The 26262-nt window shown below is 46.5% G+C and overlaps 1 protein-coding gene across 1 annotated transcript in view; it reads left to right on the top strand.

Annotated features, from left to right (window-relative positions):
• The first annotated feature begins 15891 nt into the window (after nucleotides 1–15891).
• LOC144502070 (inactive rhomboid protein 2-like) overlaps nucleotides 15892–26262 on the top strand; it is a 117249-nt gene continuing 106878 nt past the window's right edge. Inside the window, exons 1-3 of the mRNA XM_078226077.1 lie at nucleotides 15892–16008; nucleotides 16368–16495; nucleotides 18879–19074. Of these exons, the coding sequence (XP_078082203.1) occupies nucleotides 15892–16008; nucleotides 16368–16495; nucleotides 18879–19074 (441 nt within the window). The remainder of the gene's footprint in view (nucleotides 16009–16367; nucleotides 16496–18878; nucleotides 19075–26262) is intronic.

Below are 26262 nucleotides of genomic sequence, written 5' to 3'. Positions count from 1 at the left end.
ACAAAGAACAAAGTACTAAGAACATTACAGCACAGGAACATGCCCTTCGGCCCTCCAAGCCTGCACCGACCATGCTGCCCGACTTAACTGAAACACTCTCCCCTTCCGGGGACCATATCCCTCTATTCCCATCCTATTCATGTACTTGTCAAGACGCCCCTTAAAAGTCACTACCGTATCCGCTTCCACTACTTCCCTGGCAACGAGTTCCAGGCACCCACTATTCTTTGTGTAAAAAATCTGCCTCGTACATCTCCTTTAAACCTTGTCCCTCGCACCTTAAACCTGTGCCCCCTAGTAATTGACGCTTCCACCCTGGGAAAAAGCTTCTGACTATCCACTCTGTCCATGCCCCTCATAATCTTGTAGACTTCTATCAGGTCTCCCCTCAACCTCCGTCTCTCCAGTGAGAACAAACCAAGTTTCTCCAACCTCTCCTCATAACTAATGCCCTCCATACCAGGCAACATCCTGGTAAATCTTTTCTGTGCCCGTTCCAAAGCCTCCACATCCTTCTGGTAGTGTGGCGACCAGAATTGAACACCATATTCCAAGTGCGGCACTCCCTCAGTACTGACCCTCTGACAGTGCGGCACTCCCTCAGTACTGACCCTCTGACAGTGCGGCACTCCCTCGGTACTGACCCTCTGACAGTGCCGCACCCCCTCAGTACTGACCGTCTGACAGTGCGGCACTCCCTTTGTACTGTCCCATCTGACAGTGCGGCACTCCCTCAGTACTGACCCTCTGACAGTGCAGCACTCCCTCAGTACTGACCCTCTGACAGTGCGGCACTCCCTTTGTACTGTCCCATCTGACAGTGCGGCACTCCCTCAGTACTGACCCTCTGACAGTGCAGCACTCCCTCAGTACTGACCCTCTGACAGTGCAGCACTCCCTCAGTACTGACCCTCTGACAGTGCGGCACTCCCTCAACACTTATCCTCTGACAGTGCGGCACTCCCTCACTACTGATCCTCTGACAGTGCGGCACTCCCTCAGTACTGACCCTCTGACAGTGCCGCACTCCTTCATTACTGACCCTCTGACAGTGCGGCACTCCCTCAGCACTGACCCACTGACAGTGCGGCACTCCCTCAGCACTGACCCACTGACAGTGCGGCACTCCCTCAGCACTGACCCTCTGACTGTGCAGCACTCCCTCAGTACTGACCCTCTGACAGTGCCGCACCCCTTCATTACTGACCCTCTGACAGTGCGGCACTCCCTCAGCACTGATCCACTGACAGTGCGGCACTCCCTCAGCACTGACCCACTGACAGTGCGGCACTCCCTCAGCACTGACCCTCTGACAGTGCCGCACCCCTTCATTACTGACCCTCTGACAGTGCGGCACTCCCTCAGCACTGACCCACTGACAGTGCGGCACTCCCTCAGCACTGACCCACTGACAGTGCCGCACTCCTTCATTACTGACCCACTGACGATGGCACACTCCTCATACAGGAAAGGGGGAGGAGCTGAAGGAAATCAGGACAAGGAGAGAAATTGTGTTGGGGAATTTGATGGGATTGAAAGCGAATAAATCCCCAGGGTCTGATAATCTACATCCCAGGTTACTTAAGGAAGTGGCTCTAGAAATAGTGGATGCATTGGTGGTCATCTTCCAGGATTCTATAGACTCTGGAACAGTTCCTATGTTTTGGAGGGTAGCGAATGTAACCGTATTATTTAAAAAGTGAGGCAGAGAAAACATGGAATTATAGACCTGATGTCAGAAGTGGGGAAAACTCTCGTATCCATTGTCCAAGATTTTATAGCAGAGCATTTAGAAAGCAGTGGCAGGATCAGACAGAGTCAGCATGGATTTATGAAGGGGAAATCATGCTTGACAAATCTTTTGGAATTCTTTGAGGATGTAACGAGTAGGGTTGATGGCGGGGGGGGGGGGGGGCAATGAATGTGGTATATTTAGACTTTTAGAAGGTCTTTCGACAAAGTTCCACATGAGAGATTTGCGTGTTAATAAAGCACATATGATTGAGGGTAGTGTGTTGAGATGGATGGAAAACTGGCAGACAGGAAACAAAGTCGGAAAATACAGATCTTTTTCCAAATGGTAGGCAGTGATTTGTTGGATGCTGCAGGTAACATGTCCAGATTTACAGATGACATAAAGCGGGTGGGAGGGTGAGCTGTGAGGAGGATGCAGAGATCACTCAGTGTAATTGGACAAGTTGAGTGAGTGGGGAAATGCAAGGCAGATGCAGTATAATCTGGATAAGTGTGAGGTCATCCACTTTGGTAGCAAAAACAGGAAGGCAAATTATCTGAATGGCTATAAATTGAGAGAGGGTGGAATGTGCAATGAGATCTGGGTGTCCTTGTGCACCAGTCGCTGAAGGTAAACATGCAGGTGCAGCAGGCGGTAAAGAAGGCAAATTGAATGTTGGCCTTTATAGCGCGAGGATTCGCGTACAGGAGCAGAGAGGTAGTAAAAGTTTTTACAAATATATAAAAAGGAATAGAGTGGCTGGAGTGAATGTTGGACCCTTGGAGGACGAGAGGGGGGATTTAATAGTGGAAAACAAGGAAATGGCTGAGACTTTAAATAGGTTTTTTGTGTCGGTCTTCACGGTGGAAGACACAAATAGTTTACCAAATATTAACGATCGAGTGTTGGTAGGTGGAGAGGTACTCAATACAATTATTGTTACTAGAGAGGCAGTGCTTGGTAGACTAACGGGACTGAAGGTGGACAAGTCCCCGGGCTCGGATGGAATGCATCCCAGGGTACTGAAAGAAATGTCAGAGGTAATAGCGGATGCGTTAGTGATTATTTATCAAAATTCACTGGACTCTGGGGTAGTGCCGGCGGATTGGAAAACGGCTACTGTTACGCCGCTGTTTAAAAAAGGAAATAGACAAAAGGCGGGTAACTACAGGCCGGTCAGCTTAACGTCTGTAGTTGGGAAAATGCTGGAATCCATCATTAAAGAAGAAATAGCAGGCCATCTGGATAAGAATGGTTCGATCAAGCAGACGCAGCATGGATTCATGAGAGGAAAGTCGTGTTTGACGAACTTACTGGATTTTTACGAAGATGTGACTAGTGCGGTTGACGGAGGGGAACCGGTAGATGTGGTGTTTTTGGATTTCCAGAAGGCATTCGATAAGGTGCCTCACAAAAGGTTGCTGCAAAGATTGGGGCACACGGAGTTGGGGGTAGGGTGTTAGCGTGGATTGGGGATTGGCTATCCAACAGGAAGCAGAGAGTTGGAATAAATGGGTGCTTTTCTGGTTGGCAGATGGTAACTAGTGGCATGCCGCAGGGATCGGTACTGGGGCCTCAACTGTTTACTATTTACATAGATGATCTGGAGGAGGGGACTGAGTGTAGGGTAACAAAGTTTGCTGACGACACGAAGATAAGTGGGAAAGTGAATTGCGTGGAGGAAGCGGAAGGTCTGCAGAGAGATTTGAATAGGCTGAGTGAGTGGGCGAGGATCTGGCAGATGGAGTATAACGTTGGCAAATGCGAGGTTATTCACTTTGGAAGAAATAATAGCAAATTAGATTATTATTTAAATGGAAAAAAATTACAACATGCTACTGTGCAAAGGGACCTGGGGGTCCTTGTGCATGAGTCGCAAAAACTCAGTCTGCAAGTACAACAGGTGATCAAGAAGGCAAATGGGATGTTGGCATTTATTGCGAGGGGGATAGAATATAAAAGCAGAGAAGTCTTGCTGCATCTGTACAAGGCATTGGTGAGGCCGCAGCTGGAATACTGTGTGCAGTTTTGGTCCCCTTACTTGCGAAAGGATATATTGGCCTTGGAGGGAGTGCAGAGAAGGTTCACCAGGTTGATACCGGAGATGAGGGGTGTAGATTATGAGGAGAGATTGAGCAGATTAGGTTTGTACTCGTTGGAGTTTAGAAGGCTGAGGGGTGATCTTATAGAGACCTATAAGATAATGAAGGGGCTGGATAGGGTAGAGGTGGAGAGATTCTTTCCACTTAGAAAGGAAACCAGAACTAGAGGGCACAGCCTCAAAATAAAGGGGGGTCAGTTTAGGACAGAGTTGAGGAGGAACTTCTTCTCTCAGAGGGTGGTGAATCTCTGGAATTCTCTGCCCACTGAAGTGGTGGAGGCTACCTCGTTGAATATGTTTAAGTCACGGATAGATGGGTTTCTGATCGGTAAGGAAATTAAGGGTTATGGGGATCAGGCGGGTAAGTGGAACTGATCCACTTCAGATCAGCCATGATCTTATTGAATGGCGGGGCAGGCTCGAGGGGCTAGATGGCCTACTCCTGCTCCTATTTTTTATGTTCTTATGTCTTGATGCAATTGCACAGGGAATTGATTCACCAGAAGAAACTCTTCAGTTGTAGGCAATAAAATAAAACAAGACTTGCTCCAACTTATAAATCAAAGAAAAATGCTTAAATAAAGAAACTTCATGACTCCAACACTAGAGGCCTCTTCCTGGGCCATTCTGAGCTCCCACAAACCCCAGCAGCTTCTTATTTATATTGGTCAGCTGACCACCACATCATTTTGTCATTGGTTACATAGTTTACTGGGTCAGCTGACCCTTACAGCACGTTACCATTGGTCACATTACAACAGATCCAATGTTACCATTGGTTACATTCAAACATAGGCCTTGGTGAGGCCACACCGAGAGTATTGTGTGCAGTTTTGTTCTCCTTTTCTGAGGAAGGATGTCCTTGCTCTCGAGGGAGCGCAGCGAAGGTTTACCAGGCTGATTCCGGGGATGGCGGGACTGATGTATGAGTCTGGTAGACTGGAAATCGCGTAGGGCTGGAAGTCTGGATGGGGAGGAATTTGTAAAATGCGTACAGGAAAGTTCGTTGAACAATATGTAGATAGCCCGATTAGAGAGGGGGCTATACTGGACCTAGTACTGGGGAATGAGCCCGGTCAGGTCTTCAAAGTTTCAGTAGGGGAACATGTGACAAATAGTGACCACAATTCTGTTAGCTTTAGGATAGTGATGGAAAAGGATGAGTTGTGTCCCAAGGGTAAGTGTTGGATTGGGGAAGGCTAACTTTAGTGGGATTAGGCAGAAATTGGCAGCTCTTGATTGGGAGAGGCTGTTTGAGGGTAAATCCACATCTGGCATGTGGGAATCTTTTAAGGAACAGTTGTTAGGGCTACAGGACAGGCATGTGCCTGTAAAAAAGAAGGATAGGAAGGTTTGGATTCAAGAACCGTGGATAACCAGGGAAATTGAGGCATTGGTCAAAAAGAAAAGAGAGGTGTACGTTAGGTCCAGGCAGCTAAAAACGGAGGGAGCTCTGGAGGAATACAGAGAGAGTAGGAAAGAACTCAAATGAGGAATTCGAAAGGCAAAAAGGGGTCACAAAATGTCCTTGGCAGACAGGATTAAGAAGAATCCCAAGGCATTTTATTCATACTTTAGGAACGAAAGGGACCTCTCAGGGACATAAGTGGGGAATTATGCTTAGAGCCCAAAGAAGTAGGGAAGATCCTAAATGAATACTTTGCATTGGTATTCACAAAGGAGAGGTAGGTGTTGACTGGGAGTGTCTCGGAGGGGAGTGTTGACCCGTTAGAGAAAATCTCCATTACAAGGGAGGAAGTGTTAGGTTTTTTAGGCAATATAAAGACTGACAAATCCCCAGGGCCTGATGGAATCTATCCAAGGCTGCTCAGGGAGACGAGAGATGAAATCGCTGGGCCTCTGACGCAAATCTTTGTCTCGTCACTGGACACAGGTGAGGTCCCAGAGGATTGGAGGATAGCTAATGTGTCCCGTTATTTAAGAAGGGTAGGAAGGATAACCCGGGAAATTATAGGTTGGTGAGCTTGACGTCCGTGGTGGGGAAGTTGTTGGAGTGGATTCTTAGAGATAGGATGTATGCGCATTTAGAAAGGAATAAACGCATTAACGATAGTCAGCATGGTTTTGTGAGAGGGAGGTCATGCCTCACTACCCTGGTGGAGTTTTTTGAAGAAGTGACTAGAATGGTTGACGAGGGAAGGGCTGCGGATGTCGTCTATGTGGACTTTAGTAAAGCGTTTGACAAAGTCCCTCATGATAGGTTGGTGCAAAAGGTTGGATCTCATGGGATAAAGTGGGAGGTGGCTAGATGGGTGGAGAACTGGCTTGGTCACAGAAGCCAGAGGGTGGTACCATAGAACCATAGAAAATTACAGCTCAGAAATAGGCCTTTTGGCCCTTCTTGTCTGTGCCGAACCATTTTATGCCTAGTCCCACTGACCTGCACTTGGACCATATCCCTCCACACCCCTCTCATCCATGAACCCGTCCAAGTTTTTCTTAAATGTTAAAAGTGACCCCGCATTTACCACTTTATCCGGCAGCTCATTCCACACTCCCACCACTCTCTGCGTGAAGAAGCCCCCCCTAATATTCCCTTCAAACTTTTCTCCTTTCACCCTTAACCCATGCCCTCTGGTTTTTTTCTCCCCGAGCCTCAGCGGAATAAGCCTGCTTGCATTCACTCTATCTATACCCATCAAAATCTTATACACCTCTATCAAATCTCCCCTCAATCTTCTACGCTCCAGGGAATAAAGTCCCAACCTATTCAATCTCTCTCTGTAACTCAGCTTCTCAAGTCCCGGAAACATCCTTGTGAACCTTCTCTGCACTCTTTCAACCTTATTTACATCCTTCCTGTAACTAGGTGACCAAAACTGTACACAATACTCCAAATTCGGCCTCACCAATGCCTTATATAACCTTACCATAACACTCCAACTTTTATACTCGATACTCCGATTTATAAAGGCCAATGTACCAAAGGCACTCTTTACGACCCTATCCACCTGTGACGTCACTTTTAGGGAATTCTGTACCTGTATTCCCAGATCCCCCTGTTCAACTGCACTCTTCAGAGTCCTACCATTTACCCTGTACGTTCTACTTTGGTTTGTCCTTCCAAAGTGCAATATCTCACACTTGTCTGCGTTAAATTCCATTTGCCATTTTTCAGCCCATTTTTCTAGTTGGTCCAAATCCCTCTGCAAGCTTTGAAAACCTTCCTCACTGTCCACTATACCTCCAATCTTTGTGTCATCAGCAAACTTGCTGATCCCATTTACCACATTATCATCCAGATCATTGATATAGATGACAAACAACAATGGACCCAACACCGATCCCTGCGGCACACCACTAGTCACAGGCCTCCACTCAGAGAAGCAATCCTCCACAACCACTCTCTGGCTTCTTCCATTGAGCCAGTGTCTTATCCAATTTACTACCTCCCATGTATACCTAGCGACTGAACCTTCCTAACTAACCTCCCATGAGGGACCTTGTCAAAGGCCTTGCTGAAATCCAGGTAGACAACATCCACCGCCTTCCCTTCATCCACTTTCCTGGTAACCTCCTCGAAAAACTCTTATAGATTGGTCAAACATGACCTACCACGCACAAAGCCATGTTGACTCTCCCTAATAAGTCCCTGTCTATCCAAATATTTGTAGATCCTATCCCGTATCACACCTTCCAATAACTTGCCCACCACCGACGTCAAACTTACTGGCCGATAATTTCCCGGATTTCTTTTGGAACCTTTTTTAAACAACGGAACAACATGAGCCACCCTCCAATCATCCGGCACCTCCCCCGTGAATACTGACATTTTAAATATGTCTGCCAGGGCCCCTGCAAGTTCAACACTAGCTTCCCTCAAGGTCCGTGGGAATACCCTGTCCGCTCCTGGGGATTTATCCACTCTGATTTGCCTCAAGACAGCGAGCACCTCCTCCCCTTTAATCTGTAAAGGTTCCATGGCCTCCCTACCAGTTTGCCCTATTTCCGTAGACTCCATGCCCGTTTCCTCAGTAAATACGGATGCAAAAAAACCATTTAGTATCTCCCCCACCTCTTTTGGTTTCATACACAGTCTACCAGTCTGGTCTTCAAGAGAACCAATTTTATCCCTCACTATCCTTTTGCTCCTAACATACCTATAGAAGCTCTTTGGATTTTCCTTCACTCTGTCTGCCAAAGCAACCTCATGTCTTCTTTTAGCCCTTCTGATTTCCCTCTTAAGTAGCTTCTTGCACTTTTTATACTCCTCGAGCATCTGATGTATTCCTTGCTGCCTGTACATTTCATACAACTCTCTCTTCCTCTTAATCAGTGTTACAATCTCCCTCGAGAACCAAGGTTCCTTATTCCGATTTACTTTGCCTTTAATCCTGACAGGAACATACAAACTCTGCACGCTCAAAATTTCTCCTTTGAAGGCCTTCCACTTTCCATTTACATCCTTACCAGAGAACAGCCTGTGCCAATCCACACTTCCCAGATCCCTTCTCATTTCATCAAATTTGGCCTTTTTCCAGTTCAGAACTTCAACCCGAGGACCAGATCTATCCTTATCCATGATCAGGTTGAAACTAATGGCATTATGATCACTGGATCCAAAGTGTTCCCTCACACTCACATCCATCACCTGCCCTAACTCATTTCCCAATAGGAGATCCAATAGCGCATCCTCTCTAGTTGGCACCTCTATATACTGATGTAGAAAATTCTCCTGAACACATTTTACAAACTCTACGCTGTCTAAACCTTTAACAGTATGCGAGTCCCAATCTATATGTGGAAAATTAAAATCCCCTACTATCACAACTTTGTGTTTCTTGCAGTTGTCAGCTATCTCTCCGCTGATTTGCTCCTCCAATTCTCGCTGGTAGTGGAAGGGTCTTTTTCCGGCTGGATGCCTCTGACTAGTGGTGTTCCGCAGGGCTCTGTATTGGGACCTCTGCTGTTTGTGATTTATATAAACGATCTGGAAGAAGGTGTAACTGGGGTGATCAGTAAGTTTGCGGATGACACGAAAATGGCTGGACTTGCAGATAGTGAGGATCATTGTCAGAAGCTACAGGATATAGATAGGCTGGAAATTTGGGCAAAGAAATGGCAGATGGAGTTCAATCCTGATAAATGCAAAGTGATGCATTTTGGTAGAACTAACGTAGGGGGGAGCTATACGATAAATGGCAGAACCATAAAGGGTGTAGATATGCAGAGGGACCTGGGTGTGCAAGTCCACAGATCCTTGAAGGTGACGTCACAGGTGATGAAGGTAGTGAAGAAGGCATATGGCATGCTTGCCTTTATAGGACGGGGCATAGAGTATAAAAGTTGGGGTCTGATGTTTCAGTTGTGTAGAACATTGGTTCGGCCGCATTTGGAATACTGCGCCCAGTTCTGGTCGCCACACTACCAGAAGGACATGGAGGCTTTAGAGAGAGTGCAGAGGAGGTTTACCAGGATGTTGCCTGGTATGGAGGGGCTTGGTTATGAGGAAAGATTGGGTAAACTGGGGTTGTTCTCACTGGAAAGACGGAGGATGAGGGGTGACCTAATAGAGGTGTATAAAATTATGAAAGGCATAGATAGGGTGAACGGTGGGAAGCTTTTTCCCAGGTCGGTGGTGACGTTCATGAGGGATCATAAGTTCAAGGTGAGGGGCGGGAGGTTTAACACGGATATCAGAAGGACGTATTTTACTCAGAGGGTGGTGGGGGCCTGGAATGTGCTGCCGGGCAAGGTGGTGGAGGCGGACACGCTGGGAATGTTTTCGACTTATCTAGATAGCCACATGAACGGAGTGGGAATGGAGGGATACAAAAGAATGGTCTAGTTTGGACTAGGGGGCGGCGCGGGCTTGGAGGGCCGAAGGGCCTGTTCCTGTGCTGTATTGTTCTTTGTTCTTTGAGAGATTGACTAGGTTAAGATTGTTTTCGCTGGAGTTCAGAAGAATGAGGGGGGATCTCATAGAGACTTATAGATTCTAACAGGACTAGGTAGGGTAGATGCAGGGAAGATGTTCCCGATGGTGGGGGAGTCCAGAACCAGGGGTCACATTCTGAGGATTCAGGATAGACCATTTAGGACGGGGGTGAGGAGACATTTCTTCATCCAGAGAGTGGTGAGTCTGTGGAATTCTCCAAGTAATTGAGGCCAAAACATTGAGGACGGGATTTCCCAGCTGTGCTCACCCCAGGAGTGGAAAATCAGGATTTGGACCTATCAAATGTGACGGTGGGAAAGTCTGTATTGAACCGTTTGAAATAGCAGAGGTACTCAATGAATACTTTGCTTCAGTATTCACAGTGGAAAAGGATCTTGGTAGTTGCAGTGCAGACTTGCAGTGGACTGAGAAGATTGAGCATGTGGACATTAGGAAAGAGGATGTGTTGGAGCTGTTGAAAAGCATCAAGTTAGATAAATCACCGGAACCGGATGGGATGTACCCCAGGTTACTGTGGGAGGCGAGGGAAAAGACTGCTGGTCCTCTGGCAATGATCTTTGCGTCGTCAATGGAGATGGGAGAGGTTCCGGAGGATTGGAGGATGGCGGATGTGGTTCCGTTATTCAAGAAAGGGAGAAGAGATAGCCCAGGAAATTATGGACCGGTGAGTCTAACCTCAGTGGTAGGTAAGTTGATGGAGAAGATCTTGAGAGAACATAAGAACATAAGAACATAAGAAATAGGAGCAGGAGTAGGCCATCTAGCCCCTCGAGCCTGCCCCGCCATTCAATAAGATCATGGCTGATCTGACGTGGATCAGTACCACTTACCCGCCTGACCCCCATAACCCTTAATTCCCTTACCGATCAGGAATCCATCCATCCGCGCTTTAAACATATTCAGCGAGATAGCCTCCACCACCTCAGTGGGCAGAGAATTCCAGAGATTCACCACCCTCTGGGAGAAGAAGTTCCTCCTCAACTCTGTCTTAAACCGACCCCCCTTTATTTTGAGGCTGTGTCCTCTAGTTTTAACTTCCTTACTAAGTGGAAAGAATCTCTCCGCCTCCACCCTGTCCAGCCCCCGCATTATCTTATAAGTCTCCATAAGATCCCCCCTCATCCTTCTAAACTCCAACGAGTACAAACCCAATCTCCTCAGCCTCTCCTCATAATCCAAACCCCTCATCTCCGGTATCAACCTGGTGAACCTTCTCTGCACTCCCTCCAATGCCAATATATCCTTCCTCATATAAGGGGACCAATACTGCACACAGTATTCCAGCTGCGGCCTCACCAATGCCCTGTACAGGTGCATCAAGACATCCCTGCTTTTATATTCTATCCCCCTCGCAATATAGGCCAACATCCCATTTGCCTTCTTGATCACCTGTTGTACCTGCAGACTGGGCTTTTGCGTCTCATGCACAAGGACCCCCAGGTCCCTTTGCACGGTAGCATGTTTTAATTTGTTTCCATTGAGATAGTAATCCCATTTGTTATTATTTCCTCCAAAGTGTATAACCTCGCATTTCTCAACGTTATACTCCATTTGCCATATCCTCGCCCACTCACTCAGCCTGTCCAAATCTCTCTGCAGATCTTCTCCGTCCTCCACACGATTCACTTTTCCACTTATCTTTGTGTCGTCTGCAAACTTCGTTACCCTACACTCCGTCCCCTCCTCCAGATCATCTATATAAATGGTAAACAGTTGCGGCCCGAGTACCGATCCCTGCGGCACGCCACTAGTTACCTTCCTCCAACCGGAAAAACACCCATTTATTCCGACTCTTTGCTTCCTGTCGGATAGCCAGTCCCCAATCCACTTTAACACACTACCCCCAACTCCGTGTGCCCTAATCTTCTTCAGCAGCCTTTTATGGGGCACCTTATCAAACGCCTTTTGGAAATCCAAAAACACCGCATCCACCGGTTCTCCTCCATCAACCGCCCTCGTCACATCTTCATAAAAATCCAACATGTTCGTCAAGCACGACTTTCCCCTCATGAATCCATGCTGCGTCTGATTGATCGAACCATTTCTATCCAGATGCCCTGCTATCTCCTCTTTAATAATGGATTCCAGCATTTTCCCTACTACAGACGTTAAGCTGACCGGCCTATAGTTACCCGCCTTTTGTCTCCTTCCTTTTTTAAACAGCGGCGTAACATTAGCCGTTTTCCAATCAACCGGCACTACCCCAGAATGCAACGAGTTTTGATAAATAATCACTAACGCATCCACTATTACCTCTGACATTTCTTTCAATACCCTGGGATGCATTCCATCTGGACCCGGGGACTTGTCCACCTTCAGTCCCATTAGTCTACCCAGCACTGCCTCTCTGGTAACATTAATCGTATTAAGTATTTCTCCTGCTGCCAACCCTCTATCGTTAATATTTGGCAAACTATTCGTGTCCTCCACCGTGAAGACCGACACAAAAAACGTATTTAAAGACTCAGCCATATCCTCATTTCCCACTATTAACTCCCCCCTCTCGTCCTCCAAGGGTCCAACATTCACTCCAGCCACTCTATTCCTTTTTATATATTTATAAAAACTTTTACTATCATTTTTTATATTAATTGCTAGCCTAGCTTCATAGTCTATCCTTCCTTTCTTTATCGCTTTCTTAGTCTCTCTTTGTTGTTTCTTAAATTTTTCCCAATCACTTGTTTCTCCACTATTTTTGGCCACTCTGTACGCAGCTGTTTTTATTTTAATACTCTCCTTTATTTCCTTCGTTATCCACGGCTGGTTCTCCCTTTTCTTACAATCCTTGTTTTTTGCTGGAATATATTTTTGCTGAGAACCGAAAAGGATCTCCTTAAAAATCCTCCACTGTTCCTCAGCTATCCTACCTGCCAGCCTGCTCTCCCAGTCTACCTTAGCCAATTCATCCCTCATCCTATCATATTTCCCTCTGTTCAAACAGAGGACACTGGTTTGAGACCAAACTTTCTCCTCTTCCATCTGAATCAGAAATTCGACCATATTGTGGTCACTAGACCCAAGAGGGTCCTTCACAATAAGTTCCTTAATTCTACCTACCTCGTTACACAATACCAGATCCAAAATAGTTCGTTCCCTCGTCGGTTCCGTAACATGCTGTTCAAGGAAACTATCCCGACAGCATTCTAAGAACTCTTCCTCCATTCCACCCTTACCGACTTGAGTCTGCCAGTCAATGTGCATGTTGAAGTCCCCCATGATTATTGCCGTTCCGTTTTTACACGCATCCCTTATCTGCTTGTTTATAGCCCTCCCTACCTCAACATTATTATTTGGGGGCCTATCTACCACACCTACTAGTGTCTTTCTCCCTCTACTATTCCTCATCTCTACCCATAACGATTCCACGTTTTGTTCCTCAGAGCCTATGTCATCCCTCAGTACTACCCTGATATTATCTCTTATTAATAGCGCGACCCCACCACCTTTTCCTTCCTGTCTATTCTTCCTAAACGCCTGATACCCCTGGATATTCATCTCCCAGTCCTGGTCACCTTTCAGCCACGTTTCTGTAATGGCCACTAGATCGTACCCACTTGTGCTGATTTGCACCATCAACTCATTCACCTTGTTCCGAATGCTTCGTGCATTCAGGCAAAGTGTCCTTATTCCAGCTTTTATCTGGACCCGCTTTGATGAGTCGCGAACACCCTCTCCCTCTACTCCCTTATCTAAATTACCGCCTTCATTCACTTGCACCCTCTCCTCTACCATTAATTTTGTAATTCCCCTTACCCCTGCATCCTCCCCCCCATCAATTAGTTCCTTGATCCTAGTCAACTCTTCTAGCTCCCCTCCTCTTTAATAATGGAGAGGCAGGATTTATGAACATTTGGAAAGGAATAGTATGATCAGAAGTAGCCAACACGGCTTTGTCCGAGGCAGATCATGCCTTATGAGTCTGATTGGGTTTTTTGAAGATGTGACTAGACACATAGATGGGGGAAGAGCGGTAGATGTGGTTTATATGGATTTCAGTAAGGTGTTTGATAAGGTGCCCCATGCAAGGCTTATGGAGAAAGTGAAGGGGCATGGGATACAAGGGGACGTTGCTTTGTGGATTCAGAACGGGTTTGCCCACAGAAGGCAAAGAGTGGTTGTAGATGGGTCTTTTTCAGAGTGGAGGTCGGTCACCAGTGGGGTGCTCCAGGGATCTGTTCTGGGACCCTTGCTCTTTGTGATTTTTATAAATGACCTGGATGAGGAAGTGGAAGGATGGGTTGGCAAGTTTGCTGATGACACAAACGTTGGTGGTGTTGTGGATAGTGTAGAGGGATGTCAGCAGTTGCAACGAGACATAGATAAGATGCAAGACTGGGCGGAGAAGTGGCAGATGGACTTCAACCCAGATAAGTGTGAGGTGGTTCATTTTGGCAGGTCAAATAGGATGAAAGAATATAATATTAAGGGTAAGACGCTTGGCAGTGTGGAAGAACTGAGGGATCTTGGGGTCCGGGTTCATAGGACGCTCAAAGCAGCGTCGCAGGTAGAGGCTGTGGTTAAGAAGGCGTATGGAATACTGGCCTTCATGAATAGAGGAATTGAGTTTAGAAATTGTGAGATAATGCTGCAGCTGTATAGGACCCTGGTCAGACCCCATCTGGAGTACTGTGCCCAGTTCTGGTCGCCTCATTACAGAAAGGATGTGGAAGCCATAGAAAGGGTGTAGAGGAGATTTACAAGGATGTTGCCGGGATTAGGTGGCATGCCTTATGAGGATAGGTTGAGAGAGCTAGGTCTATTCTCCTTGGAGAGGCGAAGGATGAGAGATGACCTGATAGAGGTGTATAAGATGTTGAGAGATATTGATAGAATGGATTCTCAGAGGCTTTTACCCAGGGCTGAAATGGTTGTCACGAGAGGCCACAGGTTTAGGGTGCTGGGGAGTAGTATAGAGGAGATGCTAGGGGTAGGTTTTTCACTCAGAGGGTGGTGGGTGCGTGGAATCGGCTGCTGGTAGTTGTGGTGGAAGCGGATTCGATTGAGTCTTTTAAGAGACTTTTGGATAGGTTCATGGAGGTTAGTATGATAGAGGGTTATAGATGAGCCTAGAAGGTAAGGAAATTGTTCGGCGCAACTTGTGGGCCGAAGGGCCTGTTTGTGCTGTAGCTTTTCTATGTTCTATGTTCTATCCCGTCTGAGGTCAATGGACGTTTGCATGTCCCGCCCACCCACTGCGATTCGTGCGGCAGGCGGGACAGGAACATTCCACCCTGAATGTTTTCAGGAAGCAGTTAGATATAGCACTTGGGGCGAAGGAGATCAAAGGATATGGGGGGAAGGCGGGGTATTGAGTTGGATGATCAGCCATGATCATAATGAATGGCGGAGCAAGCTCGAAGGGCCAAATGGCCTCCTCCTGCTTCTAGTTTCTATGTTTCTGTGTTAAAAGCAAAACACTGCAGGTGCTGGAAATCTGAAATAAAACCAGGAAATATTGGAAATGTTCAGCAGGTTAGGCAGCTTCTGTGGAGTTAGCAACAAGTTCATGTTTCAGGTCAAGCACTTTTCAAAGATCACCAACCTGTGGCAATAACTCTCCCTTTTTGCTCCACAGAGCCTGGGTTTTTCTGGCATTTTCTGTTTTTATTTCAGATTTCCAGCACCTGCAGTATTTTATTTTGGATCCTATCAGGAATTTGAGTGGTGGCTCCAAACTTGAAACACGATTGGATTGCACAAGCCAACTGTGATCGCTCTGCCTTCCCTGAGCTCTCACATCAATGCAAGCCTTGTAATCTTCTCCAGTAATCTCCTGTAAGAAAATGTCCAAAGTTCAGAAACCCTCCCTTCACTGAATTTCCGAACAGACCCTCCAACAAATTGCTGAGCTCTCTCTGTACCAGGCTCTAACTTGCCTCTCCCGAAGTTCAAACTAACTGACCGTAATGACTTGGATTTGTAAGATGCTTTATTACTTATTCCCTTTAGCTGGTTAAAAGTCAGGAAAGCTTCTTCTGATAGAGTCTGTTTGTAGGGAAAAGCCAGCGTCATCTGCCCTTTGGAATAATGTCAAAACGTAGAAAGTTTGAGGGACAGTGTGTCCTCCATAGACTGAGTTAAAGCTAACGTTTCCTGGTGCTTCTGTTTCAGACTCTGAGCTAGGTTTGGGGAACTATGTCACTGAACCAACAGGAGGATGCAGAGGCTGCGGGGACTCGGCTGCAGATCAGGAAGTCACCACATTTTCCCATTTGTCCCCAAGCACAGCAGGATCCCAGGACTGGATCTGAGGTAACCGCTCCATCTCTCCCTCTCGATGTTTGCTATCCTGCCTCGCTGGAGATCTGATACACTGGGGATGACATTGACCGAGAGTGAACATTGCTTTAATGTGTCTGAATTCAATTCAAAAGGTTCTCTCCTGCGTTCAGCTGAGGAGATGGGGTAACCGGACAGAGCGTGGGCTGCACGTAAGGAGGGGCACAATGGGTGTAGGGAAGGAACAGCGAACAGGGTTGGGTGTTTGTCACTAATTGGAGAATTACTAGGACAATCCGCATGGGCTCAGGAAGTTGTCTCTTTTATCCTGTGCATTGTGCAGAGATAGTTTGATGCCAGTTGGAATTCTGAATAACTCCTTTCTATTCTAGAATCTGAGACCAGCTTTCTTCAAAAGTGTCAGCACGACAGACCCCAGGGTCTCAGCTCCAGACGAGATGAGGGTGAGGAAGCTACAAGTGTTCCAAAGACAGAGGTCCATCTCAAAGAGTATCTGCAGGTAACAACTCTCCACATTGGTAGGTCATTGTTGGGAACCCCCCACCCCATTTAGATACAAATACAACCCCACCTCTTCCCCAGGTGTGTCGTACTGTCCCTCACCACTGGCAGTGCTGATTGGGTGGGAGAATGTTCTGGACCCAGTCATTACCGTTGCTGTAGTTGGGGATGTTAAACAGTATTTACAGCATAGAAACAAACCTCTCAGTCCAACAGATCCTTGTTGGTGTTTATGCTCCACACTCCATCTCAATCTATCAACATGTCCAGCCAATCCTTCCTCCTTAACTTCTCCTGTAATATTCTCAGCACATTCTGAAGTTTAAAGTTTATTTATTAGTGTCACAAGTAAGGCTTACATTAACACTGCAATGAAGTTACTGTGAAAATCCCCCAGTTGCCACACTCTGGCACCTGTTCGGGTACACTGAGGGAGAATTTAGCATGGCCAATGCACCCTAACCAGCACGTCTTTCAGACTGTGGGAGGAAACCGGAGCACCCGGAGGAAACCCATGCAGACACGGGGAGAACGTGCAAACTCCGCACAGACAGTGACCCAAGCTGGGAATTGAACCCGGGTCCCTGGCGCTGTGAGGCAGCAGTGCTAACCACTGTGCCACCGTGCTGCTCTGGGTCCCTGGTGCTGTGAGGCAGCAGTGCTAACCACTGTGCCACCGTGCCGCCCCAGGTCCCTGGCACTGTGAGGGAGCCGTGCTAATCACTGTGCCGCTGTGCTGTTTATTCTCACCATTCTTTGGGTAAAGGTATTTTTACCATAATGCCAAATGTATTTATATTTATGGCCCCGGTCTCCCTCACATTGGGAAACATCCTCTGGATCTGCCTGGCAAATCCTCTCAGAATCATATCGGGCTAGCCCCTCAACTTTCTCTTTTCGAGAGAAAAGCCCCTTTCTGTACGATCTTTCCTGATGGTGTAACTGCCCAGTTCTGATACATTCTCTGTCATGGTGGCTCTGACATCCATCATTATGAAGTGCTTTGAAAGGTTAGTCATGGCACAAATCAATTCCAGCCTCCCGGGCTACCTGGATCCACTGCAGTTTGCCTACTGCCGCAACAGGTCCACAGCAGAAGCCATCTCCCTGGCCCTGCACTCAACCCTGGAACACCGAGATAACAAGGACACCTATATCAGACACCTATTTATTGACTCAGCTCAGCCTTTAACACCATTATTCCTATGAAACTCATCTCCAAACTCTGTGGCCTGGGCCTCAGCTCCTCCCTCTGCAACTGGATCCTGAACTTCCGAACTCACAGACCACAATCAGTAAGGATAGGCAACAACACCTCCTCCACAATCATCCTCAACACCGGTGCCCCACACAGCTGTGTTCTCAGCCCCCTACTATACTCCCTATGACTGTGCGGCCAAATTCCCCTCCAATTCGATTTTCAAGTTTGCTGACGACACCACTGTAGTGGGTCAGATCTCAAACAATGACGAGACAGAGTACAGGAATGAGGTAGAGAATCTGGTGAACTGGTGCGGCAACAATAATCTCTCCCTCAATGTCAACAAAACGAAGGAGATTGTCATCGACTTCAGGAAGCGTAAAGGAGAACATGCCCCTGTCTACATCAACGGGGACGAAGTAGAAAGGGTTGAGAGCTTCAGGTTTTTAGGTGTCCAGATCACCAACAACTTGTCCTGGTCCCCCCATGCCGACACTATAGTTACGAAAGCCCCACCAACGCCTCTACTTTCTCAGAAGACCAAGGAAATTTGGCATGTCAGCTCCGACTCTCACCAACTTTTACAGATGCACCATAGAAAGCATTCTTTCTGGTTGTGTCACAGCTTGGTATGGGCTCCTGCTCTGCCCAAGACCGCAAGGAACTACAAAAGGTTGTGAATGTAGCCCAATCCATCACACAAACCAGCCTCCCATCCATTGACTCTGTCTACACTTCCCGCTGCCTCGGCAAAGCAACCAGCATAATTAAGGACCCCACGCACCCCGGACATTCTCTCTTCCATCTTCTTTCGTCAGGAAAAAGATACAAAAGTCTGAGGTCACGTACCAACCGACTCAAGAACAGCTTCTTCCCTGCTGCTGTCAGACTTTTGAATGGACCTACCTCGCAATAAGTTGATCTTTCCCTACACCCTAGCTATGACTGTAACACTACATTCTGCACTCTCTCGTTTCCTTCTCTATGAATGGTATGCTTTGTCTGTATAGCGCGCAAGAAACAATACTTTTCACTGTATGTTAATACATGTGACAATAATAAATCAAATCAAATCAAATCAAAATTGATCTTTCTTGTACCTTCCACAGTGTCTCCACATGCTTGCACTGACAGGATTCCCAGTGTGGGCTAACCAAGGATCTGGTTGTGTTTGTTACAGGGAAACAGCTGAATGGTTTGGTTTGGGAAAAGACAGTAATTCGGATCCTCATCACTGGCAGTGTCAGAGTTGGATACATTGTAGCCAGAGGTATGGGAAGCTGAAAGCTCCGTACCAGACAGATGTGGCAATTCCCAGTGTGGAATTCTTGTCATTCTCAGCGCCGGATTCTGCAGCTTTCTGTACAACACCAAAGGTGAGAACAGCCCGTAGAATTCATCCTGTCCACCTCTGGTCTCAATACCAGTTTCCCAGTTACCTTTCTGCTGTGTCATCGCTCGTAATCCCAGTGCACAAGTGGATGATTCCAATAATCTCCAATGCTAATTCTGTTCATCCTTACTTTCTCTTCCATTTCCCTCCCACAAGTGTTGCCAGATACGGGATTGGGGAATGGGGTGGGGAGGTGGGAAGGGAGGGGGGGTGGGAGGGTGGGTGGCTGTTGAGGGGAATATAGGTAGAGTCCAATGGTGCAGATGTGGATGATCAGTGTTTGGTGGGAGTGGGGTTTCGGGTGGGGCCAGAGGGTGAGGGAGGGGGAATTTGGGGGAGAGTGTGGTGGAAGGTCACGTTGTGAGAAGGATACAAACAGTTTATAAAAAGATACTGATTGGTTAACTACGTGGGAAAATCGTTAGCAAGTGGAAGATGTGAGAAACTGTGAAGTTGTTCATTTTGGAAGGGAGAATGAAAGAACAGAGTGTTATTTAAATGGAGAAAAACTGCAGAAAGCAGCAACACAAAGTGACTTTGTAATTGTACACAAAACACAGAAAGCTAACACAGGTGCAGCCTCAGGAAGACTAATGGAATGTTGGCCCTTATTTCAAGGGGGTTGGAGTATAAAGCAACTTAGAGTGAGAGGGTAAAGATCCACTTGTCTTGTCCAAGTAGGTAAATGCATGGCTCAAAGATTGGTGTGGGAAGAATGGGTTTGAATTCATGGGACATTGGCACCAGTATCGGGGGAGATGGGACCTGTTCCAATGGGACGGTCTTCATCTGAATCGTGCTGGGACCAGAGTCCTGGTGAATCGTACAACTAGGGCTGTAGATAGGGCTTTAAACTGAATGGGGGTGGGGGGCGCGGGGTGGGTGGGGGGTGGGGAGGGGAGGGGGGGTGGGTGGAATAGGGTCGTGAGGGTTCAATTGTCGGGGAAATTAGAAAACCCAAATTAAAGGAGGAGGTAAGAGTGCAGGTTGGTGATGTGGCGAGTGGTTACCAGACAATAAAAGAGGGACAGAACGGGTAAATGTCTTTCTGCACCAAGGAATTATAAAAGGGTAGGGAAATTTACCAGGAGAACAAATTTAAAAGCTTTGTACCTAAATGCACAAAGCGTTCGGAACAAAATTAATGAGTTAATGGCGTAAATAGAAACAGATGGGTATGATTTGGTGGCGATTACTGAGACATAAGAACAAAGAACAAAGAACAGTACAGCACAGGAAACAGGCCTTTCGGCCCTCCAAGCCTGTGCCGCTCCTTGGTCCAACTAGACCAATCGTTTGTATCCCTCCATTCCCAGACTGCTCATGTGACTATCCAGGTAATTCTTAAACGATGTCAGCGTGTCTGCCTCCACCACCCTACTTGGCAGCGCATTCCAGGCCCCCACCACCCTCTGTGTAAAAAACATCCCTCTAATATCTGAGTTATACTTCGCCCCTCTCACCTTGAGCCCGTGACCCCTCGTGATCGTCACTTCTGATCTGGGAAAAAACTTCCCACCGTTCACCCTATCTATCCCCTTCATAATTTTGTACACCTCTATTAGATCTCCCCTCATTCTCTGTCTTTCCAGGGAGAACAACCCCAGTTTACCCAATCTCTCCTCATAGTTAAGACCCTCCATACCAGGCAACATCCTGGTAAACCTTCTCTGCACTCTCTCTAACGCCTCCACATCCTTCTGGTAGTGCGGCGACCAGAACTGGACGCAGTACTCCAAATGTGGCCTAACCAGCGTTCTATACAGCTGCATTATCAGACTCCAGCTTTTATACTCTATACCCCGTCCTATAAAGGCAAGCATACCATATGCCTTCTTCACCACCTTCTCCACTTGTGTTGCCACCTCCAAGGATTTGTGGACTTGCACACCTAGGTCCCTCTGTGTTTCTATACTCTTGGTGGCTCTGCCATTTATTGTATTACTCCTCCCTACATTAGTTCTTCCAAAATGCATCACTTCACATTTATCCAGATTAAATTCCATCTGCCACCTCTCCGCCCAATTTTCTAGCCTATCTATATCCTGCTGTATTGCCCGACAATGCTCATCATTATCCGCAAGTCCAGCCACCTTCGTGTCATCCGCAAACTTGCTGATAACACCAGTTACACCTTCTTCCAAATCATTTATATATATCACAAATAGCATAGGTCCCAGTACAGAGCCCTGCGGAACACCACTGGTCACAGACCTCCAGCTGGAAAAAGACCCTTCGACCGCTACCCTCTGTCTCCTATGGCCAAGCCAGTTCTCCAACCATCTAGCCACTTCCCCTTGTATCCCATGAGCCTTAACCTTCTTAACCAACCTGCCATGTGGGACTTTGTCAAATGCCTTACTGAAATCCATATAGACGACATCCACGGCCCTTCCTTCATCAACCGTTTTTGTCACTTCCTCAAAAAACTCCACCAAATTTGTAAGGCACGACCTCCCTCTTACAAAACCATGCTGTCTGTCACTAATGAGATTGTTCCGTTCTAAATGCGCATACATCCTGTCTCTAAGAATCCTCTCCAACAACTTCCCTACCACGGACATCAAGCTCACCGGCCTATAATTTCCCGGGTTATCCCTGCTACCCTTCTTAAACAATGGGACCACATTCGCTATCCTCCAATCCTCAGGGACCTCACCGGTGTCCAAAGAAGAGACAAAGATTTCCATCAGAGGCCCAGCAATTTCATCTCTCGTCTCCCTGAGCAGTCGAGGATAGATGCCATCAGGCCCTGGGGCTTTGTCAGTTTTAATGTTCCCTAAAAAACCTAACACTTCCTCCCTTGTAATGGAGATTTTCTCTAACGGGTCAACACCTCCCTCCGAGACACTCCCGGTTAACACGCCCCTCTCCTTCGTGAATACCGATGCAAAGTATTCATTTAGGAGCTCCCCTATTCCCTTGGGTTCTAAGCATGATTCCCCTCCTTTGTCCCTGAGAGGTCCGATTTTCTCCCTGACAACTCTTTTGTTCCTAACGTATGAATAGGATGCCTTAGGATTCTCCTTAATCCTGCCTGCCAAGAACATCTCGTGACCTCTTTTTGTCCTTCTAACTCCCCGTTTGAGTTCTTTCCTACTCTCTCTGTATTCCTCCAGAGCTCCATCTGTTTTTTGTTGCCTGGACTTAACATACGCCTCCCTTTTCATTTTAATCAGATCCTCAATTTCCCTGGTTATCCACGGCTCTCGAATCCTACATTTCCTATCTTTCCTTTTTACAGGCACATGCCTATCCTGCAGCCTTATCAATTGTTCCTTAAAAGAATCCCACATGCCAGACGCGGACTTACCCTCGAACATCCTCTCCCAATCAACGTCCATGGTTACAACGAGACCAGGTCTGGGAATTGAATATCCAAGGATACTCAGCATTTTGGAAAGATAAACTGAAAGGAAAAGGAGGTGGTGCAGCTTTGCTGGTGAAGGAAGGGATCAGTGCTGGAATGAGAAATGACATAAGCACGGGGAGATCAAGATGTGGAATCAATCTGGGTAGAAATAAGTAATAGCAAAGGGAAGAAGTACTTGGTCGGAGTAATCTATAGATCCCCAAGCAGTAGTTCCACAGTGGGGCACAGTATAAACCAGGAAATACTGGGGGCTTGCAAGAAAAGTACGGCAATAAAGGGGTCCATATCCACAGATCTCTAAAGGTTGCCACTCAAGTGGATAGAGCTGTGAAGAAGGCCTATAGTGTGTTAGCTTTTATTAACAGGGGGTTGGAGTTTAAGAGCCGTGGGGTTATGCTGCAACTGTACAGGACCTTGGTGAGACCACATTTGGAATATTGTGTGCAGTTCTGGTCACCTCACTATAAGAAGGATGTGGAAGCGCTGGAAAGAGTGCAGAGGAGATTTACCAGGATGCTGCCTGGTTTGGAGGGTAGGTCTTATGAGGAAAGGTTGAGGGAGCTAGGGCTGTTCTCTCTGGAGCGGAGGAGGCTGAGGGGAGACTTAATAGAGGTTTATAAAATGATGAAGATAGAGTGAACGTTCAAAGACTATTTCCTCGGGTGGATGGAGCTATTACAAGGGGGCATAACTATAGGGTCCGTGGTGGGAGATATAGGAAGGATATCAGAGGTAGGTTCTTTACGCAGAGAGTGGTTGGGGTGTGGAATGGACTGCCTGCAGTGATAGTGGAGTCAGACACTTTAGGAACATTTAAGCGGTTATTGGATAGGCACATGGAGCACACCAGGATGATAGGGAGTGGGATAGCTTGATCTTGGTTTCAGATAAAGCTCGGCACAACATCGTGGGCCGAAGGGCCTGTTCTGTGCTGTACTGTTCTATGTTCTATAATTATGGGTGATTTTAATATGCACATAGATTGTAAGAATGAAATTGGCAAGGGTAGCCTGGAGGCAGAGTTCATTGAATGTATTGGAGATTGTTTCTTGGAACAGTATGTTGTGGAACCAACCAGGGAGTAGGCTACTCTGGTTTTGGTATTGTGTAATGAGGGATTAATTGATGACCCTATAATTAGGGATCCTCTAGGGAGTATGATATAATTCAAAATTCAGTTTGGGGGTGAGAAAGTGGAGTCCCACACTAGCGTTCTGGAATTAAAGGAAATTATATCGGCCCGAGGACAGATTTGGTCCGAGTAGGGTGGGCAGGAGGCTGAAAGGTCGGACAGCCAATGACCAGTGGCAGTTTAATTCCTCACAGCTAAAGTATATCCCAGTGAGGAAGAAAGATGGCAAGGGGGGTAAAAAAACATCCATGGCTAAACAAGGAGGCCAAGGATATAAAGACACAAATTAAGATATACCATATTGCAAAGGCCAGCGGCAAGCTGGAAGATTGGGAAACTTTCAAACATAAACAAAGGGATCCGAAAAAAGTAATAAAAAGAGCGAAGGTAAATTATGAAAGAAAACGAGCGCAAAATATCAAGAAGGAGAGCAAAAGCTTCTATAGGAATATAAAAGGGAAAAGAGTCGCTGGGGTGAACGTTGGTGCCTTGGAAGATGAAACTGGAGAGTTAATAGTGGGGAACACTGAAATGGCAGAGATGCTGAATCAATATTTTGCCTCAGTTTTCACGGTGGAGGACACTAGTACCCTTCCTATAGGAATGGGCAAATCAGAGGTAATAGAAAGAGTAGAACTTCGAACAATCATCATCCACAGGGAAAAGGTACTCAGCAAACTATTGGGATTGAGGGCAGACAAGTCCCCCGGGCCTGATGGCCTACATCCTCGGGTATTAAAGGAAGTGGCGGCAGAAATAGTGGATCCATTGGTTATAATATTCCAAAATTCCCTGGACACGGGAAAAGTTCCAGTGGATTGGAAAAATGCTAATGTAACACCCTTATTCAAAAAGGGAGGGAGGCAAAATGTGGGAAATTACAGACCAGTTAGTTTAACATCTGTTGTTGGGAAAGTGTTAGAATCAATTATCAAGGAAGCAATATCAGGATTTTTTACAAATTCAAAATGCTATCCATCAGAGTCAGCATGGTTTTATGAAGGGCAAATCATGTTCGACCAATTTGCTAGAATTCTTTGAGAATGTAACAAGCAAATTGGATGATGGGGATCCTGTAGATGTCGTATATCTGGACTTCCGGAAGGCGTTTGATAAGGTGCCGCACAAAAGGTTAATTCACAAGGTTAGATCACATGGGATTAGGGGTAACTTATTATCTTGGATAGTGACTGGCTGATGGACAGAAGACAGAGAGTCGGGATAAATGTTTTTTTTTCTGGATGGATAGTAGTAACTAGTGCGGTGCCACAGGGTTCAGTCCTTGGGCCCCAGCTATTTACAATCCATATTAATGACTTGGATACAGGGATAGAAAGCCCTATAGCCAAATTTGCAGATGACACAAAAGTAGTCTGGACAGTAAGTTGCAATGAGGAAATAAGAACATTACAAATGGATATAGATCGGTTAGGAGAGAGGGCCAACATGCGGCAGATGGAGTTTAACGTGGATAAGTGTGAGGTCATGCATTTTCATATGAAAAATGGGAAGGCGACTTATTATCTACGTGGGGAGAGACTTTGGGGAGCTCTGGTGCAGAGGGATCTGGGTGTCCTCGTTCATGAGTCACAGAAAACTAGCATGCAGGTACAGCAGATAATAAAGAAAGTGAATGGAATGCTGGCATTTATAGCTAAAGGAATAGAATATAAAGGTAAGGAAGTATTGTTGCAACTATACAAGGCATTGGTGAGGCCGCACCTGGAGTATTGTGCACAGTTTTGGTCCCTGTATTTGAGGAAAGATGTAGTGGCATTGGAGGCAGTTCAGAGGAAGTTCACTAGATTGATTCCAGAGATGAGGGGTTTGTCGTATGAAGAGAGATTGAACAGTTTAGGTCTATACTCTCCGGAATTTAGAAGAACGAGGGGAGATCAGATTGAGGTATACAAGATGATAAAAGGTATGGATAAAGTAAACCAAAAGAGAAAATGCTGGAAAATCTCAGCAGCATCTGTAAGGAGAGAAAAGAGCTGACGTTTCGAGTCCAGATGATCCTTTGTCAAAGCTCTAAAGTAGATGGGGAGCGAAAGCTTCCTCTTGTGGGACATTCTAGGATGAGAGGTCAGAATCTTAGGATAAGGGGCAGCAAATTTAAAACAGAGTTGAGGAGAAACTACTTCTCCCAAAGGGTTGTGAATCTGTGGAATTTGCTACCCCAAAGTGCGGTGGATGCTGAGACAGTGAGTAAATTTAAGGAGGAGTTAGACAGATTTTTAATTGGTAATGGGTTGAAGGGTTTTGGGGAGAAGGCAGGAAAATGGGAATGAGGAGCATATCAGCCATGATCGAATGGCGGAGCGGACTGGATGGGCCGAATGGCCTAATTCTGCTCCTATATCTTATGAACTTATGAACCTATAAGAGTAGGGAAGTCTTGCTGCAACTGTACAAGGTGCTGGTGAGACCACATCTGGGGCACTGGGAGCTGTTTAAGTCCTCTTATTTAGGGAAAGATATTATTTCATTGGAGACAGTTCAGATAGGGTTCACTAGGATGATCCCTGGAATAGAGGGATTGTCTAATGAGGAAAGGTTAAACAGGCTGGGACTCTACTCATTGGAATTGAGAAGAATGAGAGGTGATCTCATTGGAACATACAGGATTCTTAAGGGGTTTGACAGGGTAAATGCTGAGAGTATGT

This window comes from Mustelus asterias, chromosome 12 (assembly GCF_964213995.1).
Source record: "Mustelus asterias chromosome 12, sMusAst1.hap1.1, whole genome shotgun sequence".
Lineage (NCBI taxonomy): Eukaryota > Metazoa > Chordata > Chondrichthyes > Carcharhiniformes > Triakidae > Mustelus > Mustelus asterias.
The sequence above is the reverse complement of the archived record's forward strand: the minus strand, read 5'-3'. Positions and strand labels throughout refer to the sequence as shown.